At 39.0% G+C, this 20,119-nt stretch overlaps 1 protein-coding gene across 15 annotated transcripts in view; it reads left to right on the forward strand.

Moving 5' to 3' along the window:
• Positions 1–20,119, forward strand: part of CACNA1C (calcium voltage-gated channel subunit alpha1 C) — a 441,719-nt gene that overhangs the window by 251,374 nt on the left and 170,226 nt on the right. For all 15 annotated transcript variants that reach the window (XM_037387928.1, XM_037387931.1, XM_037387930.1 and 12 more), the window contains exon 6: positions 18,635–18,796. In XM_037387928.1, the coding sequence (XP_037243825.1) occupies positions 18,635–18,796 (162 nt within the window). The remainder of the gene's footprint in view (positions 1–18,634; positions 18,797–20,119) is intronic.

Below are 20,119 nucleotides of genomic sequence, written 5' to 3' on the forward strand. Positions count from 1 at the left end.
TGTTACTACTGTTCAAGTCTCTTGGCTCTAGTGCTCTTAGAAGGCTAGACGAAGCTGAGGGAGCCAAATCTGACACTTCATATCCACGTGTGTATATGATCTTGGTCCCAGTGTAGACTATCTAATAGTCCATTTGTGGGTTTTCTCATCAAGAGAAGTATTTAATTTGCATCAGAACAGAGCTAAGGAGCCTGGTGCATGCTAACAAATATTTAATCTAGACAGTGAAATGCCAGTGCAGAGTGAAGCAAGCAAACCATCAACTTGACCTCACAGACATTCTCTGTTATGTCTTTATGGCTCTGACTAGGGACATACTTATTGAAACAGCCTTCTTTGGGGCTTGCATGGCTTTTGGAAATCCTACTGAGGTCTGTAGCTAATACAGCCTCAATCTTCACTGGGCATTTTTTAAATGCACAAGTGCCTATTGATTAGCATAGGTAGAACTTATCACATCCCTATGTGTTAGGGCATAACTTTTCTCATGGGGCCTTTTAGATAAGATTGCCTCAGACAACCATAAATAGTACATGATAGGATTACATTATTACATGATAAGTCAGTGCAGAGGTTTAGAAGTCAAAGCTCTGGGTCCCATTCAAGTTCTGTCCCCAAGACATGATAAACAAGAGTGAGTGAGTTACCAACATTGCACTTGCTGTGTTTTGCCATCCTTAAAGAATTGCCTTTTGCTTCCTTCACCTTCCAAAATGTTGTAGACTTTTCCACTGTGAGGAGGCAACCTGCACAGATTTGTCCTAAAATTACATGAATGTAACATGCACTGTAATTTCTTCTCACTTAACAGACTCTGTAAGTGTATGGAAGCAGCATCTCATTAGTAAGAGGGGATCCTCTGGATCATTGGCAGCCACCTTCTGCATGGAAATCCCAACATCTGCTGCTTGGCTTGAGGTCCAGATCTAACCACCACTATTTGGAAAAAAAAGTATAAAGCACAATGAATCTTACAAACTAAATTTATGAAGCACGTGGTGAATTTTTGCATGCAAATCTTAAATTCATCAGGATGGGGTTAGGAAATAGGTTGTCTGAGGTGGAGACATTGGCTTGCAGCATGGAATAATTTTTTATGATGTCAAAAGGAGTTTGGGTGGATTTTGTTTCTCTTTGGCTTAATCCATAGGAAATAATCTAATTTAAAAAGGATATCTTTTGTAATCAGCTTTGGGCATTTAAAGATCACTTTCAGAATATATAGTTTCCACATAAGTATGATTAGAAGTAAGGAAAGAACATATGAAATGCCCTGTAAAGTAAACTACTAGTGTTTTTATTTTGCAGATAGAGAGACTGAAGCAAAAGTTCAAGGTTTAACACTTTCATAAGTGGCTTCTAATTCTGTATGTTTCATATTGGCTGCCAGTGATAGGTAGATCAGGGTCAACACAGGTATCTGAAAGCTTCAGATGGTCAAATGGAGGACATGAGCCTCATATGTGAGAATCCCTCCCTTTTCTCTAAGTGCCTTAGGTCCTGGGACTTGGGTATCTTTTGCCAGAAAACATCTCAGCAAAGGGGCTGTTCAGCACAGGAAGTGGTTCATCTGCAAGCAAAGTTGATTCACCAACAGGCAGATGAGCAAGGGTGCCTTTGACAATCTTTGTTAGGATTGAACTGTCCCAAGCCCCAAATTACTTTAGTGCCTCCTAAAATCAAAAGGGTTTGAGGTCACGAGTTCAAAAAAGCCTGAAGACTACATTTGGGTGACTGTCATAGGCACATAAATATTTCATAATCTTTAAGAGAACAGATGATATTTTTATTCTTTGCAGTTATATGGACATTTACAAGACCACCTGTCATAAGGAAGGACATAGACATTTTGTTTAAAAGATGAGACAGACATCTTCTACTCATGCCACAAAAACAATTGTAGGCACTGAATTCAATGTCTTTGGGTTACCATTACACCTTCAAAAATTGGTGTTAAGTATTTACACATTTTCAAGAAGTGCAATAGGGATTGATTGGGTGGTTGTGGGTTTGGTTTTGGGTTCTTTTTTAAAAAACATAGTTTGAGTTGCTTTCTTGAAAACGTTTTTTGGAGTGAGTAGTTTTTGTTGTGACTTTGAGGTATATGGCAGAGCAGTAGATTGTAGATACTTCTCACAGCTCTCATCCCAGTGCTGACAGTTGCTTTGTGAACAAAATAAAATTTAATATGGATAATTAAGCAAATTCTTTTTTAAATTATTATTTCTAATACTTTTTAAAGTCATATTGCTTCTGGAAAAATTGTCTGCTCCCAGTCTGTTTAGCATGGCATTAACTTGTAAATTAACGGGGAATATTTTCAAAAGCACATGGATGATTTAGGTTTCACGGTGGTAAGTTACCTTTGAAAATTAGACATAAGCACTTTATATCATTGATACACAGGCCAGACTTAACGCTTCAACTATTCTGTTACTGTCATACTAATGTAAGTCTTGTAGCACATACTTTATTTCAGTTGCTGAAAAAACTTTACTGCTGGTGTACCAATGCAGTCTTGTAAAAAAACCCAAAACTTCACCTGTAAGTAGAGCACCCGTCTTAATATGGCATTAAGATCAATATATTGTCTGAGAAAGGAGAGAGAAGGAAAAAGGTTCCCTTGATGGACATAAGTAGACAAGTGCAAAATCAGCATTTACACCAAAACTTAATCACTTCAGTGTCTTGGAAACTGTTACCCAGTATCTCTTTGGCAGGAGTATAAAGCATTGCAAAGTTTTCTAGGGACAGAATCAAGGCAGCCCTTTTGTGTTAAGCCTTCTCTGTTGATTACTCTTCTATCTCCATTTTACATTATTACATATTTTAAAGACTTGTTTTAAACATTTTGTGCTTGAGGAGGGCAAAAAGAAGCATCCAATTTGGTAATGAAGAAGCATCATCCAATTAAAAAAGAAAATCACTCCTGACTATTGGAAAGGGCAATCAGTTACTCCTACACATGCTAACTCATGCCCATTTAACTTATTAAATTCCATTTATATCACCTTTATTCATGCTGCTCAATTATACCACCTCATACATGTTGTTCATCCTCTTTATGTTGTATTTTGTCTTCACGTAACTGTGGTGTTGCCACTAGTTATTGCCTATCTGATATTTGCCAAACAATTTATAAGTTCTTCTAGATAACTTGAAAGCCATATAATTTGAGTAGATGTTGTGTTCCATACTTGTATTTTCAATGAGATCTCTGCTGATCAACCAGAGTTATATGGGCAGAAGACCAAGCTAGAGAGGACACCTGACTATTCTACTAGAACAAAAACTTTTCAAAAAGAACCACAAAAAGCTAAGCCTGTGATGTGTTTGAGCTTCACTGGAGTCTCCTAGCAGGAGAGAGTTACTCAAAAGTGTCGCAGCACTCTCCAAACTATCAAGCTACAACAAGGTCTTTTACCATCTCATACCAGCATACTCTTCATGCCAGTCCCTCTGCTGCCTTCTCATGTCACCTCATCCAGGATGTGTGTTCTTTCTTCTCTTGCTTCTTCCTCGGCTGCTTTCCCTTCATTGGCTGCCCAACATCTTAACAGAACCAGCCACAGCTGCACCTTACCTACATCAACCAACCTGCTGCCCCTGAAGCCAACCCACAGCTGTATATTATCAATGCTAATTAACCCATCTTCATTCTTCTACACAAAGGTAGTGTAGGTACATCTCTAGCACCAGTTCTTACATGGTGTACTGGAGATGCAATAGTCGCGCAACTGGGAAATGGAGGGTATGAGCAAAAGAACCTAAGCCAGATCCTCCTCATGACAGTGCAATGTCTATCAGTGAAACAAAGGTGTGTAACTGGCTGAGTATATCTTTTTTATTTGAAATGAAATAAGATCAGAATTTTCATCCATGAATGTCTAGAGATGACTACCTTTACATGTATTTAAATAACTTACTAGATCAACTAATTTTTCAGAATGATGCTACTCTTGAGGTCTGTGATTGCTCTGAGTTCATGTGAAAATTGGGCACCTTCAGACAAGGTTAAGGAAAAATTTAGACATTTTTAGATTTTGGACTGTCTTGTTACAATTAGTCCATGTTTGCCCTGAAACACTCTTCTCTAGTAAAACTTACAATGCTTTCTCAGTCCCAGCAATGGTCTCTACCCCATATTCTTTGCAGTGTTTTCTCATCGTCACAGTCTTGTTCCATCCTTTTCCCAAACTCTCTGGCATTAATCAGATTGTTAGTATGTAGGAAAGTATCCTGTCTTAACTTGCAATGTCCTGATAGATCTGAGCCATTCAGGTGTGTATACATGACGGCATATTCACCACAGTCAGCAATGAAGATGAGAAGTAAAAAAGCCACTGAGGGCTCTATGAGAAGAGTAATGCACAAGGAAGTTTTTGCCTATTTGAAAGATGCTGGATTGGCAAAGTCGTCCATTTGGGTTTGCTGTTAATTTGTCATATTGTTGCAGGTAGGTGAAGCAAGGAAATCCCAGGGGTGATAGGACTGGATGTTTTTTCTGTCTAGATTTTGTCTGTGTGGGACACTGCCTAAGTATGTTGTACATACTAAGTTACAGTAAGGTTTCTGGGAGAAGAAAGAGAAAAAGGCTTTCAAATCCTTACAAGGTGTTTAGGCTATAGTCTACATTTTCCAGTGAAGATTGTTCTTGACTCTAAGACTGGCAATATTTTTTTCAGTTATCCCATTTTTTCACTAAATATGATCTAATCTAATAATTTCAGATTATAGGGAAACTCTGTATGATCTCATAATGCAGAGTTTCCCCCCAGAAAGAAAAATATGGGGGGACATTTATAGCAGAATATAGAGTAGCTTACAGAGTTTAAGACAGCAGGCACATGTCAGACCATGGTAATCCTCCTATGTAAGACTTATAAGCAGATCAGCCCTCTATCTCATGTTTGATTCCAGGACTCTGCATTTGCTCTTGAATGATTTATGAAAAGTGGGGATTTGATGCTTGCTGCCTATCAGAAGGCCTTTTAGTGTTGTGAGATAGAAACTGGTACTATAATGAAGACTTAGTCTTCAATGACACCCAATTTGGAGGTAGCATACCTAACCGGGGGGCAGCAGACATAGCATTTTCTCTCTTGTATAATACTTCTAAAGCTGAATTTTTCTAGAGGCCAAACTGAACTCAGGTGTAATTGAGGCATCCTCAGAGCCACTCTACCAGATGTTTGGAGTAGGTTAGGCCAGTAAATGAGGATTAAGCACCACACAGAGAGCCCAGTTGTTGCTACAGGCACACTGCTCCTGAAACCTTACATTCTGCCTGTACTGTATAAAGCAGGGAGAATGAAATGTGATTTTTAACTACCCTCAAATGCCTTCTCCCAGGGGAGATTCACTATTTTCATTTATAGCATCATGTCAACTTGGGTGTGCCAAACCACTTTGCTGGAGGGTGAGGATGGGATCTAGAGCAACTGTGTATGTTAGTTCTTTCTGTATCTCAGTGTGCAGCAGTGATGCTTGCCTTACTCCATCCCCAGCACCTGACTGTCTTGGCCTGTGATTGCTCTTCTGCTTGGGCATGCAATGCCCTTCCCAGCCACTGAGACAATACCGCTCAATCTATTGCAATGATTCTATTTTGCAGCCATTGAAATAAACACACCCAATGCAGTTATTTGGCTTGTGTTTAGGATTTTTAAATTTTTTTGTAGTGCACAACCAAAATTTACAACTGGAATTTCTCATTGTTTTCTGCACAGACCAAGAAAATGAACACCATTTTATATAGTGAGGAAGTAATGCAATTGAGGTAACAAACACAAAGAATTCAAGAAATCCAAAACCACATTTTATTTGAGAACCATGCATTTTTGGAAAGTGGTAAAAAAATGTGAGCCATTACCTGCTTCTATATGTTGAATAGCACATATTAAGTCTTAAGTTTTAAGCAAATACTAACTGGAAGTCAGAAAGACAATAGTTTTTCAAAATGTGTATGCTTCTGGCAAAGTATAGTTGACAGTCATCTGTTTTGCACATGGTTCGCTTTTTAAACACTGTCACTGGTGGAGCTAGGGGCTTAAATTTACCCTCCTGATGCGTGTGAGGTTATGGCATAAACAGCACACCAGTGGAGAATTTTGACTTGCCTTCAGTGTGAGGAGATAGGAGAAGTGGCCTCATCAAGGCTTCCAAAATGTGTAAGATTTATGTGCAGGTACAAAAGAGTAAGCTGGTGGAGACAATACACTTGGCAGTTTGCTGTCACCAAACCCATGTGATAATGGTCATTGACAACAGAAGGAATGGCTGCAAATATATATGGGCAAAATTTAGCTTCCAAATCTTAATTCTGCCTTAAACTTTGTTTTGTTGCATTTAATAACGCCAGCTTTTGCCAAGTCCAGTTTCTTTCTTTTCTTTTGGGCTCTAAAAGCCGTAGGAAATGTGCTCTCAAGCAGTTTTCTTACGTTCTCCTTCATTCTTGAACAAGACTTCTTGACCATCTGTACCATCTCTCCAGCACATACAGCACCGTTGAGGACAAGTTGCACCACCTTTCCCATGTCATTGCCTAGCTGTTTTTAATCTCAAGTGGCCAATTTGTTTTGCTTTCCTTACAAATGGGAAGGGAGTGGAGAAAAAAGGAGAGAACAGTCTGAACCAAATGTCCTCATTAAGCTTATTTCTTCATAGTTAACTTAAAACTCTACACATGCTTGCAAGTCCTTTATTTACTTAGGTCACCATTACTCAAGGGAGTAAACTGACTCCTGCGTAGTATCTCCCATAGGTAAAGATCATTCATGTGAGAAGGGCTTGCACAATCAGGAGCAAAAGCATGTTTCCTTAAGTGGTATAACCTGCAGAATGATGTAAATTATGGCAGAAGAGTATAGCAAAAGAGGGATTTTCTTAGTAAAGAAGAATACTCTGAGGCACAGACATCTTGTAATAAAGATTTCTCTCATATTTAAGGAATGCCAATGAAAACAGGGAAATATTTGTTGTTTGATCTTGGCTGTGTAGCTCTTTTAAAAATAGCACTAACTACAAATGTACCCAATAACTGTGTCAGCTTTTATCCTACCAATTACTGTGAGTGCTGGCATGATTATTCAACATGTCTTCACAACAGAACAAAACAAAAAATCCCAATACCGTAATGTGAGACCACATCAGGGTGTAGGCAGCCCCTTCCAAATGAAGGAAATAAAACCCACGCTGACATCAAAGAGCAGACATGGAGATAGTAAAAAAATCCTGGCTTGGCTTAGTGAAGAGGTTTTTCAGAAGAGCTCTGGATGGATCAGGCTTTCTAGCACCTTTTTTTATTCTTCATGTAATGCCCAGAGTTCTCATTCAGAATGCACGTAGGGCATGGCTCTGAGAGAGAGCCCATGCCATTAAGATGCTTGTCCTAAAGCAGCTGAAAATCTAGGAATGCCATCTGCTGTCTCCTAAGAACAGTTTGAGTTGTTTAGAAATGCTTTTGTCTGGACCATAAAGGAACAGAAGTATACATACAGATTGTAGCTAACTGGTATCAGCAGGAGTGTGTTGGGTTCCCAGTTGCTCATTTGTAATTGCCTCATTTGTTGCTGCCTCCATGACGGGCGAGGGAAGATATTGCTGTTCCAGATCAAAATAGTAAGGATATGATCTAGTCTGTTTTCTTCTTGTGTTCTCTCCCAGATGACATCTCTACTGTATCTTATGTAGTCCCAAACTTACATCAAATGTTATTTCATACTTTGGTTCAAATTGGCTAAATTTTGCATTGCTTACTAAATTAAGTTCTGGTAAGGAATGATTTGAACTCCTTTGTTCATTTTCTCTAAAGTGAATGTACATCTATTAATTTGTTACTGAACTGTTGGGACTTTTTAACATGCCTGAAGCTTTCTCATCCTCTCTTGAAGAGGTGACTAACACACCAAGTAGCATTTGTTTCAGAAGTGGGACAACAGAAAGTTCACAGAAGAGTGTTTTCCTCAGGACACAAGGCATGCTCCATGACTCTAGTATCATTTGAATTGACTCTGTTTGTACCGGCCTTCCAAAAGCATTGTTAGATGCCTGTGGTCATTGTGATTTTCACAAAGTAATATCAAAACATCAGCAAAGCACAGAGCAGTGGACCAGTCAGATAGTTCTCTCCACCAGTGAGTACATTTTAAGTCTTGTTTAGTCTCCAAATACAGTATTTTTTTCAGTGATTATCTGAATTTGTAATAATATTGCTTCTTGTACAAGTGCTATAGGAAGAAAAAACCCAAAGCACACTGAACTGAGAGGAGGCAAATCTGAGGAAATATATTTTAAAATTTCAGTGGCTACATAAATCTATTGGAGACCTTCCCTCTGCTCTTTAATCAAGCTTCTCCAATATCAGCTACTGCCTTCTGAGTTACATCTGCTTGATATTACTGTGCTAGCTGAGAACACAGAAATATTGGCTGGTATGAACAACTAATAAACTTTTCTATGCTTAAGATGTTCACTGATGGAACAAATCATATGTTGATGTGATCATAGGGAAGTATTGACCAAAGGCAAATACAGCCCACCTAACTTGCCCCGTCTCTTTATATTTTATCGAAGTTATTTTATCAAAATTTTCTTTCTGCAAGGGAGAAGGGAAGATCAGTCATCTTTCTTAATCTCCCTTTTTCCCAGAAGCAGATCCAATTCCTGTTTAACACATGTAACAATAACCTATCCCATATGTGTTTTGCCCTTTGTTGCAACTATTTTCCTGAGTTGGCTGAATAGCTATGCCTCTTATTTTTTGAGTTTTTATCTTTTCCTGGTTTGCCTTGCCACATCAATCACAATTCAGAAAACATCTGCTAGCCCTCTGCAAAAAATCTTTTTTTAAACTTCAGTAATGCTAAAGCTGCTCAACATCTTTACATCAGAAGCATTTTTGACAGAAAATAGCTGATGAAATAAAATAAATAGAAGAAAATATAAAAATTCTATTTTTGTCACTTTTTTCATGTGGCGTACTAAATTTTGTTTTCCTCAAGAGTGGAAAGATCTATAGAAATCCAATTTCATTATCAGATTACAAAACCTCCCCTCTAAATTTTCTTCAAGAACCTAATCTTTCAATCAGATACCATTCTTGCAGAGGACTTCCCTTTTTTGAAGGCAGTAGTACACACCTGGTCTGAGAATTGGGACATATCAAATGCTCTGTATCTTAGATGTAGAATCTGTTGGTTTGTTTCCTCTTATATTACTGTTAACACATTAAACTAGAAGCCTGGCTAACATTTCTGTCTTGTTTTGTGTTGGTTGTTGTGTTTACTGATTTTTTTTTCTGCAGTAACTGTTGCTTCTTGTTGTTCAGCACATTTCTGCAATTGATGTTTTATCACAGGTTGTTGTTGTATATTGGTTTTTTAATATGTGATGGAAGTTACCAAAAGGTAAATTTCCTTTCAATCAGGTTTGATTTCTTGGTCAGAAATCAAACCAGTATATCCATGTATCCATACACACAGGCTTTACAAAGGCCTGTTTTAGATCTAACAGTTCTGTTGTTTAGTATAAACAGCACCCAATGAAAGAATTTAGGGTTGAATCTCACCCCTATTCTCAAAATATAGGTGAAAATTTAAACTCAAGCTTTAGCCCATCTTTTTCTTTTCACATTCCAGTGTTGACACTGTTATTTCATTTAAAATCCGTAATTTGGAGGGGGGCAAATACCACTCAGATTTATATTTGTAGACTTCTGTATCATAAAGAATTTAATTTAGCTGTTTATTTTGTAGCAGGAAAGCCTTATTATTCCCTCTTGACAGCTTATTATATGTAAAAGGAAATTCAAAATAAATAAATGTTTAGTTCCAATGCATTCCAGCAATATGCACGCAGTCTGTACTAAAATCTTTGGAATTGTGCAAGTCATAAAGAAAGTTACAAAGGAAGTAAATATCAATAAAGAACCATTCTTTTGTCTGACAAATACATTTTTGTGAAAACTGCAACCATTAATTTTTCTGTCCAAACAGCTACTTAGTGAGCTAAGGGAGGTTTTGCTTATTATATCAGAAGGCATTTTTCTCCCTAAAGCTGTTTTATTATCTGATGCCTGCAAGCAGAGCTTAAGCCTAATCAGGTTTCTAAAAATCAAAAGCAGTAGTCTTACTAATGTGGAAAATAAAAAAAGCTGGAGCTTAGGTAGTCTGAGTTGGGACTGATTAACCACTGAAAAGATGAGTCCCTAAATCCAAACTCTCTTCTTAAAACTAAGAGGCAAAGTTGTTCAGATTTATCTGGCCATGTCTTTTCAAGGATTTTGCCATTGTACCATGAATTTTCATTAACAGCATTTTCAGTAGTTTAAAAAGAGAAAACAAATCCCATGTGTGCATCAAGACAGTAACATGGCAGTGGTCACACATCATGTGGTTCACGTAAATTCTTTCTTTACCTGATCAGGTAACTTTCTATTTTTAGGTTCTCAAAATTCTCCTGAAAACCCTGTATGACACTGATTTTGAAAACGTCATGCTATCTATGTCTCTCCAGAGCTTAGTCTAATCTAAGCCCATTAAGCACTATCCGAAGTTAGGAGGTGGAGTGAGTTTTCCTCTCCGGGGCTATATAGCCTGTTTTTGTCACATACAACGCTGCAGTTCTAGATAGATAGCTATCTAAAGAGAAAGTTTTAGGGTTTATCCAGTATTTTGTTGTACTTTTTCTATCATGAGATGGTAAAACTTAGCGTAGCTCATGGTATGCCAGTTATGATAGGCTTGGAGCATTTAACCTGCAAGATCAATTTTTGTCATCAATGTATTTTTCTCCAAGTACCACAAAACTGTAATATTATCATCTCTGGGTGCACTTCTACATTTACAGGATCCCTGTTAACATCTGTTACCTTGCTAGCTTTTACCTTTTCTAAACCTGTTCACAAGTGGTAAGTTAGAAAGAGCAGCAGGAGAATGAGCTCAGACAGCTAAAAGACTCTTTGTAAGACAGGAAGGATTATTTAGTGATGAAAAAAAAAGGGGCTAATGTCCACTTACCTGGGGAGCTATGAGAATGAACAGTTAAAAATAACGCTGTTCATGATCCTGAGGTTCTGGCAGCTTTACAAAGGCATTTGTAATCCAGCAGTCATTAGTCCTCCACTTAAATGCTGGTACTGTCACAATTGAGACCCAAGTGCTTTGAAGCCCATTCCTGTTACCATGATGCTTTAGCACTTACAGGTGTCCATAGTTCCTTGTTTCAAAAACTACATCCTTAGGACACAGTAATGTGTGTAGTTATTCCTCAGAGCTGTGTACAAACAACATCTGGCATTCTGAAACAAAGCTCTTTCATCATTTCAGTTTTCTCAGTTCAGAGACTGAGATATATTGGTTTGGGGGTTTTTATGTTCACTTGACCAGACTAAAGATGGTACAGCATTTTGACACATTCCTATACCAGTTATGTGAGTGAATCCAGTGGCACAGAACTGGATCAAAAATTTGCTCCGGTACTGCAGCTTGCAAGATTGTCACAGCTGTGCTTGAACATGAAGAAATTAAAAAAAAGGTGGAAGTGTGATGGATCATCTCACTAAGAACATGCGCAGTCTTCTGGCCAGACTGACTTTGGTTTTGCATAGCTCCGCAGGGAGAGGGGCAAATAAAAGTTCTTCCTATTTGTGATCATTCACAGTGATTAGGTATAGATAAAACCTTTACAATGAGCCCAAGAACAGTTTTCTTGGAGAGCCCATGATTGTCCATCAGCAGAAAATTAAAGCCATTTCCTGGGAAAGCATGACAGCTGATTCTTGCTGGCCTAGGAACTGCCAGGACTCCTGCATGCCCTTTACCTGCCTTACCTTCAGCCCATCTTTAGGAATCCCTGTCGGGCAGTGAATGCCTTACCTCACCCTCCCCCATCTCAGTGTAAGACTGCTTTACAGCACACTGTGGTCCTTGTTCAAAACAGCCTCAAAGTAAACTTACTGAACTTCATTTGTGGTTTTGCTCGAAATGGTCTTTTTTCTGTGATGTGCAGTTTTCAGCAGATAGGCAGTTGCCGCTTTTCTCTCCATGCTCCTTCTCTGTATGCAGGTAGCTGCATGGGAGGGACACTACAACTTTTTTTTTTTTTTTCTTTTTTTCCACTTTTTTTTTTTTACATTCAAAGTCTGTATATCTTGTGTGGACCTCATCCTCAGCTGAAATGAGCTAAGATCAAATGGCTGGAAAATAAAGTTGAGATTGTAGGAGCCATCTGATGTGCTGGGACTGGAAAGATGGCAAGGTCTTCTAATCAGCAAGCAACTTTGTAAGAAAGCGAATACTTACATACTTTGAAAAAAAGCTGCTAAAAAAGGTTGAAGTCCCCAGGAGGGGAGAGGGATGCCTCTGTGACTGGTAATAGAGGTTTCTTCCAGCAGAGAGGCAAAAAGCCTAAGGCAGTGTGTACATTTATCCAACCATCTTCCTCAGGCACCCAAAAACTGCAGCTGAGTGGCCACCATGCTGAGGGCAAGCTGTATTGTCTGGCTGCCTATGTTAGGTCACTGACAAGCAGAGGACATTGAAGATTAATTGCTTCCCAAGAAGAAAGGATCCAGAAGAAAGAGCTGGGTTTTGTTGTGGCTTTTGTTTTTGTTCTGCTATTCCTTTCTCGCCTCAACGAATGAGGCAAGGGCAGTATTGCAAGACTTGACAAGTACAAAACAATAGTATTTGTGTACACATGCCCATTTGTATGAATCTGCTTTTGTGTGTGTGCATGTATTTCAGTTTGAGAAGTCAATGAAAACATGGTTTGAAAACAGAAGAATGAGAGCGTTGGGAACAGATGCCAAAACTTTCTTTTTTTATGCATTCCAGCACATGGTTTTGAATTGTATATTTGTATATGTTTAGATGGCATTACCTTCTCCAAAATAGTCACTGTTCAGCTTAAAAACTGTCTTCCCTGGTTTTTCTTTCTTTTCACTTCAGCTGGTTTTCTAGTCCTGCGTCATGTCTTTCCTTCCTATTCCAAGACCACCTTTATTATTCTTGAAATAGAAATGACATCTGCAGCCCAAAGAACGCTGCACTACACCCACAGAATTTGCTTTATCTAGCAATCTGCCACTAATATTTTAAGACTCCAGCAAGACAGTAAGGGGCTACCTCCCCAAATTGTTACTGTACAGCTGTCCTTATCTGAACTGTGCCATATGAGTTCCCTTTGCAACACTGCTGAAGAATGTCCTTGTTTTCCCTCACAAATCATTGCAGAATGTACTTATCCAAGATATCTTGCCATGACTGTGGACAGTTTTGTGATAAAAATGTCTGTCTTTTTCCAGGCTTCCTTTAAAATTGGTATAAAGCCTTTCATATTTATGAATATTTAATATTTTTCCATTTTCTTAGCCAATGCCTATTTTATTAAGCAATAAACATCCACTTTGGGGAATATTACTGGTTATATTGCTTGTGCTTTGGAAATAGAGATAACTGTAGTGGCAGTCTCTTAGTGTATCATCTGAAGTAACTGTGATTTGTGGGTAGGCCTAGCTTGTGGCTGGGGATGCTGCATAAACTCTACCACTTAAGAGTGGTTCCCAGAAGTGATCTGACTCAGGCGCTGTGCTGAGTCACAAATCCTCCCCTGCTTCCTCCTTGCTTGCAGAAAGTAGTATTTTTCTTCTGAACTATATTAGCAGAAAAATAATTACCTCCCACACCTTTGGCACTGGCTTAAGTATGAAAATCTGTGTGTTTGTGTGTGTGTATCAGGAGGTGGAGGAGGGATGGATGGAGTCGAAAGCCCTCTCCTTTCCCTTTTATTCCTACTCATTCCCAGAAGGTCATTTGTATGAGACTGTGCCTGCTCATACTCCTGATTCAGGCAACACCGTGATGTAAGCAGAACATAGCCCTGCAAAACTAATGAAGGGTTTTGACTTAGGATATGCTTTCTCTGAATATCTGTACTACTAATATGATGAGAACAGGAAACCACCCTGTCCCGCAAACCAAGTTTTATCCAAAATTGAAGACACTTGAAAATGTGAGATAGAGCTGTGCTTGCAAAGGCTGAAATGTTTTTTTCTGAGACCAACCTACCATTAGTTTCTTTGGATATGTTCCACAGCACAACAATGCCAAGTGCATTTTAGCAGCTGGGCCTGGTATACTTTTTTTTTTTGTTTGATTGTTTTGTTTTGGTGCCATCTTGCTGTGCATTGGTTGAAGTCCAAAAAAGCTTGTAAGTACACAATGGGGTGTGTAGGTAATCCCATTGCTTTAGGTGCAGACACTTACATGCCTAGAGATAAACACGTTCTTCAATAACTGCCTGAACTGATGATACAGCAACCAGCCTCTCTCATGATTGTCTTCCTGGAAGAAAATCAGCATCATATAATAGCTCTAAAATACCTGCAGCATTCCTAACAGCGTATTTCTCATAGCTTTGAGACCGATCAGTGTTGCTTCCTACAACCTCTTTTCCTTCTTTCTTCTGTATTCCTTGTAGTCCCCAGTTGTGCCCTAAACTTTTGGGTTGACGCAGTCCTCTAGAGGCTGAAAAGGGCTTGACCTGGTATAAAAAGCAATGTTGTTCCCATGTAATAAATATTTAAAATGTTTTATCAGTGTAAATAAACGCTAAATTCTGTAAGCCCAGGGAATGGCACTAACATGTTTTCCTTACTAAAACATTTATGGAGTCAGTGTCTGCCAGCAGAATGCAGCCAAGATGGTTTTTTTTAAAGGTAAACTGAAGTGCTTTTAAAATAAATACTAAGAGCTGTTTAAGATCTTCAATTATTAACAGAAGAAAAACGCGGGCTGAAAAACTGCAAACAGTCCCTTTTGTGGCACTTTCCCTAATCTCTCTGAAGTTTTCTCCTTGTCCAGCCTGGAGTGAGTTCCTTAAGGCAGATGGTGTGCCTTCACAGATGTCTGGAGAGGGTCTAGTACATGAAGAGAGCTTCCATGAATGCATAAGTACATTTAGAATACCAGATATTTGAAAACCATTTATTTTTATATTTTCTTGTCAGAACATAAGTTCAGGAGACTGAATTTATGTTGGTCAACGATGGCATTGCCAGCCTCTGTAGAGCAGTGGTAAAAAAACAGCTCTTCACTCTGCTGTGGGAAGGCAGTTTTGGCACCACCTACCTGAAAAACAGCTTTGCAGCCTGATCAGGTCACCAGGCATTCTGATTTAGTTATGATTATAAGCTGCACAGCCCATTGCTAGGAGCACAAGCCTTACCTCCACAAGGGAGAAAATGTCAAAGGTGTGCAATGGTGTATTACAGGAAGCGTCAGACAAGTGGAATTGTATTGCCCCCTGTATGTGAGCACCCATACTGGCTGATATCAGTGTGTCACAGATTAAGAGCATGCCTGAGACAGGACAGATAAGTCTTTTTCATATCAGTTTGACACTCTTTTCTGCCTCTGCTCAAGGAAAGAGCATGTACAAGTGTGCAGAATTTCTCACCATTGGTTAGAAAAAGCTTTGTGGCTGCATGTAAGGGCATAATTTGCCTTGATTTACCCTGATTAGAAATGCATCCGAACATCCACAGACACTGATCTGCACCTCTTAGATTTCAGAATACAGATTTGATGTGTTTTGAAGCGTGAGGGTTTTTTAATATAAAAGTATCTCTCTTTGTTCGACCTACCCATGGCTTTCCCCAGTTCCTTTAATCCTTCTTTATCTGCTCTCCCTGTTCTCCCTGCTTACTACCACACTGACTTTTCTGATTGTCCAGGCTTGGTTCTTCATGCCATTCCTTGCAACAGCTTTTCATGCTGCAAGTGGCTGCCTGAACTGAGAATAAAGTAATTTACTAGCAGCAGCTATATTGCAGCAATAACCTTGCTATAATAACAATGCGGGGAGCGTGGTGATGTGTATATACCCCTTGCCCTTCTACAAGTAGCATTCATTACGTCTTCTAAGAGGACATTTCTGAAGTGGTTGCATAGTTAGCAGTTTTAAACTTTTAGAAACTCTCTGAATACTTTAATGGTAATGTATTTAAGCTTGCTAATCAGTGGAGTCATGTGGATTTAAAAACGGACTGCCCTAACGGGGTACTGCACAGCACACATCGGTTCATGCTAACAGTATTCAATAGCTCTAAGTTGGTTTACTATCCTCAAGAAGCTTTTCTCTAATTAAGCTAGCTGAAGCTCCTGTAAATGTTCTGGTGGTACATGTTCCCCTAGACTGTCTAAAACTCTTGTCATCTCATGGTTAGGGTGCAAGCCTTTGATTTCACAAACACTGCTTTGTTAACACAAAGGGCATTGGTTTGTGCGGGTGTTATCTTCTCTGGACATCTGTAGTACACTGAAGCACTTCCATGGTGTGGGTGATAATGAAGCTGTATTCAAAATGAAAGAGCTTTTTGTTCAAAATTGTGTCTGTCCTCAGTACCCTCTCAAGAGCACTGGGTATATCCTATGATGAATATTAAATCAATTAATAACAATAATTAAGGGTAAATTACATCAGACATTTTATTAGAACTCTTAACTTTGTAATCTTGGCTACATTTTGGATTAATAAGACTCCTAAAATCACTTAAATTAGAGGCCTTTCTTCACTTTTGTGTAGATTTATTTGAACTTACAAATATTTCAATCTGCAAAGTTTTTGGGTTTTTTCAGGTTCATAGCCATCTGTAGTCTTTTAACTTTCTTGTATTATACCTTGTTTGGGAGAAGGTGGGACATCGTTTTAATTTTCTGGTGAATGTAACATTCTCAACTGCTGTAAAGTATTGGAGTGATGTTGATGTGGACTGCAATCAATCTTCTGTATATATTTAGAATTAGTAGACTGAATGAGGTGACTATCTAGGGAGAAAGGCTGACTGCCTCACGTAATCACAGCAATATTATTTCCCCAGAGACATTGCTTATCCAGAATAAGTTACCTAGAGGTAACTTTGAGCAAGCAGAATGGCCCACTCTTGCACTGGATGAGTTTTAATCCTGGCAGTATTGTACTTCGTGCAAGGATCTCTTTATGAAAGCCAGAATGTTTCATACTGAATATCACTCCCTTTGGATAGTAGCATGAACCATTAACAGGTGACTGAACTGACTGCAGACACCTAAAAAAATGTTCTGACTAGAGGGATGCTAGTAGCCACCTTTGGATTAATAGCAGTTAGTGAATGATCTTACTGGCCTGGCAGCTGATACCACCTTTTGGTTGCTTCTGCTGCGTTCCTACATGGCTGGGGAGAAAATGCAGAGGCACAGCCTTAGCTGTGAATTGACAAGTGGATTGTCTACAAGTGGAAGTGCTTGTCAAGACATGCGTCATCCCTTTTAGAAAGTATTTAAATTATTTTTTTTTAAAAAAAGCAATAAAAATGAAAATGTAAGATCTTAGATGATAGATTTTAAAAGTTAATAGTTATCGCAAACTCTCTTGGCAGATGTATAACAGACATTCACAACTCATGAATCACTTTTTTCAAAAATCACAGCTAATATCAACTTCCCTGAGGAGATGACAGCATTTGCAGGAGACATTAATGGCTTCTGGTGCTCAATCATTGCAAAATCATGAGCTCGTAATTGTTCTGATCTGGCTATTTGTAGAAGATAGAGTTCTAGAGGTCTCTCAATACTTCCAACATTAATAACTTGCCAGTGACAGTTGTTGCCATCACTGCTACCAGTGATAACAAATTTAAGACATTTGTAAATGCAAATCCTTACTAAAGGTTTGTGATGCTGGCTTTGTTATTCTGGTTTTACAAATGAGGAGGAGACAGAGGCAGGCCCATGCATCTGCAGCTTGAGTCAACTGCATCTGAGGGTAGAGCTGCTTAGCACTTCAGCAAACTGGTACAAGTCACCTTCCCTATGCCATTCTGGAAGTGTTTGGCTCGCTCATGATTGTGTCTCATACCAGCCTCATGCCTTAACAGCCATGTAATAATATTTTGTTCATACCCCTTTCTAGGGACCTGGACAATCTCTGTTACAGAGTGATCCCTGAATCTTGGGGCAAAACCAGCACTGCTGGTTCTGACTTTCCCTCTGTTCAGACTGAAGTTGGACTGCAGGGAGATCCTAAGAGGGCTGGGAGCTCTCAGTCGGTATGGGTTTGATGCTCCTTCAGCATCTCAGGTGCTGCCTGACACTGGTTGGACCTCTGGACAGACCCAGAATCAGAGTAGGGACATGGTTTCAATTTGGCATCTTTCCCCATGCTCTGGAGTGCAGCTCTATGGTACCCCAGCACTTACCTACTTGCGTGTTCCCACTGTCCTTGTCCTGCTTCAGTTCTGGTTGTTCTTTGGTTTTCCCATGCTTTAACTCTCCTCAGTACCATCTGGGGAACACCTTAGGTCTGGTTTTCAAGAACAGGCAAAATAGCTAATGTGTTCCCTCCCCAGGGCAGTGGTATTTTGGTGACAGGTAAGGTAATAGCTGCTTTACTTTAGTCTGTGATCCAGGGTGCAATGGTAAATTTGTGAAATGTTGGAGATCTTCTGGAGGAACGTGATACGTAAATGTACATCTTATAATCATCAAGATAATGAGTTCAGTGAAGGGGAATGAGATAAAAAATGACATATTATTTATAAAGTCTCTAAATTCTGTTTCTTGCTGGTAAGTGCTTCCTTCTGTTCTCTCTGCAGGTCTCCAGGTGGTTTTAAATTCAATTATCAAGGCCATGGTCCCTTTGTTGCACATTGCCCTGCTGGTGCTGTTTGTCATTATTATCTATGCCATCATTGGACTGGAGTTATTCATGGGGAAGATGCATAAGACCTGCTACCATGTTCAAGGGGGACTGATAGGTAAGGGAAACACTGTCGTGCACACAAAGACTTTCTGAGGGAGGCTTTCCTCATACACAGTGGGGCATTTGTGCTGGCACAGGACACAGGCGGCTGTTGCTCTGTGCTGTGTACTTGTTTTGGGGTTTCACAGTGGTGGTTCCACTGTTCTGCTTCTTGGTTATGAATCACCTTTGATACAGAAAGACTGTCTCCAGCACTGAGTTTAGGTTGTTCATCTTGGGCGCTTAGTTGTTGGCCTGACTGTAAAGGCTGTATGTAAAACTGTCTGAATTCCTGCCAAACACAGCAGTGGACTTTTTAATGTGGGCCTTTGGTACTACAAGCCAGCCTAAGTTCCTTAACAAATCACCCAAAGGCTCAAGCAACACTAAAGTAGTGATGTTCACCACTAGCAGACTGAGCTACAAATGAGATGGCATCGGGAAAATGAACAACTCTTACATTTTATTATTAATCTTGTACACAAATACATAGTCATTGTAAACCAGTATCACTGTAAAGGAATATCTAATTGAGGCCCAGTAGTATCCTTTTTTTTAATCACAGACTGTGACTGTGGTTAGAAGTGCAGCTAGTAAAAAAGCAAAATTATATTAATCGGAAAAAACTTTTTGCATGAAGTCTAGCAAGAAATAACTTTCAAATTATTTACAGAAAGAAATATTCAAATTTCAAAATAATTCAATTGTATTGTCACTCACTTATCTAATCATCTGCTCTTTCTCCTTTGATTTACTGAACTTGAACAGCAGTGATTTCCCATGTGGTCGTGGGTGCTAATGTCTAGGATCCAGTTCAGCTCATAACCAAAAAAAATATTGTATCATAGGAAATTGTTTCAGAAGTTCTGTATTTTCTGGGTTTATAAAGTCAGCAGATGTCATTTTCTGGAAATGATGCTAGAACTATAATGAATTGTCAGTCTGGTTTATACCTTTGAAGTGTATCTTTCCCCTTACTGTCTGGAATTATTTACATTACAACCTCTAATTCTAATATTGCTGTTTCTGGCATGCTTTTTAATAACGAAAATGTGATCATAACTCTTGGAAAACTGCATTTTTTTGCCATGTAAGATGAGAAACAAACATAATTACCTGCTCCCACACACATACATACCTGTATCTGTTATAAATGTAGCACCAAGCTCTGAAATATGTGTATTTAAAAAAATCCTATTGCAAGAGGTTTTATGCATATAAAAATGTCTTTTATGGCATTTTTCATATATCAAAGCATTTAGGCAGGCTTGGTGTATGGGTTCTCAGACCTTTAGAAACACCTGTACAGAGTAAGGGGTGGATAATCGAGCAGTGGTCT

The sequence above is a fragment of the Falco rusticolus genome, chromosome 5 (assembly GCF_015220075.1).
Source record: "Falco rusticolus isolate bFalRus1 chromosome 5, bFalRus1.pri, whole genome shotgun sequence".
Classification (NCBI taxonomy): domain Eukaryota; kingdom Metazoa; phylum Chordata; class Aves; order Falconiformes; family Falconidae; genus Falco; species Falco rusticolus.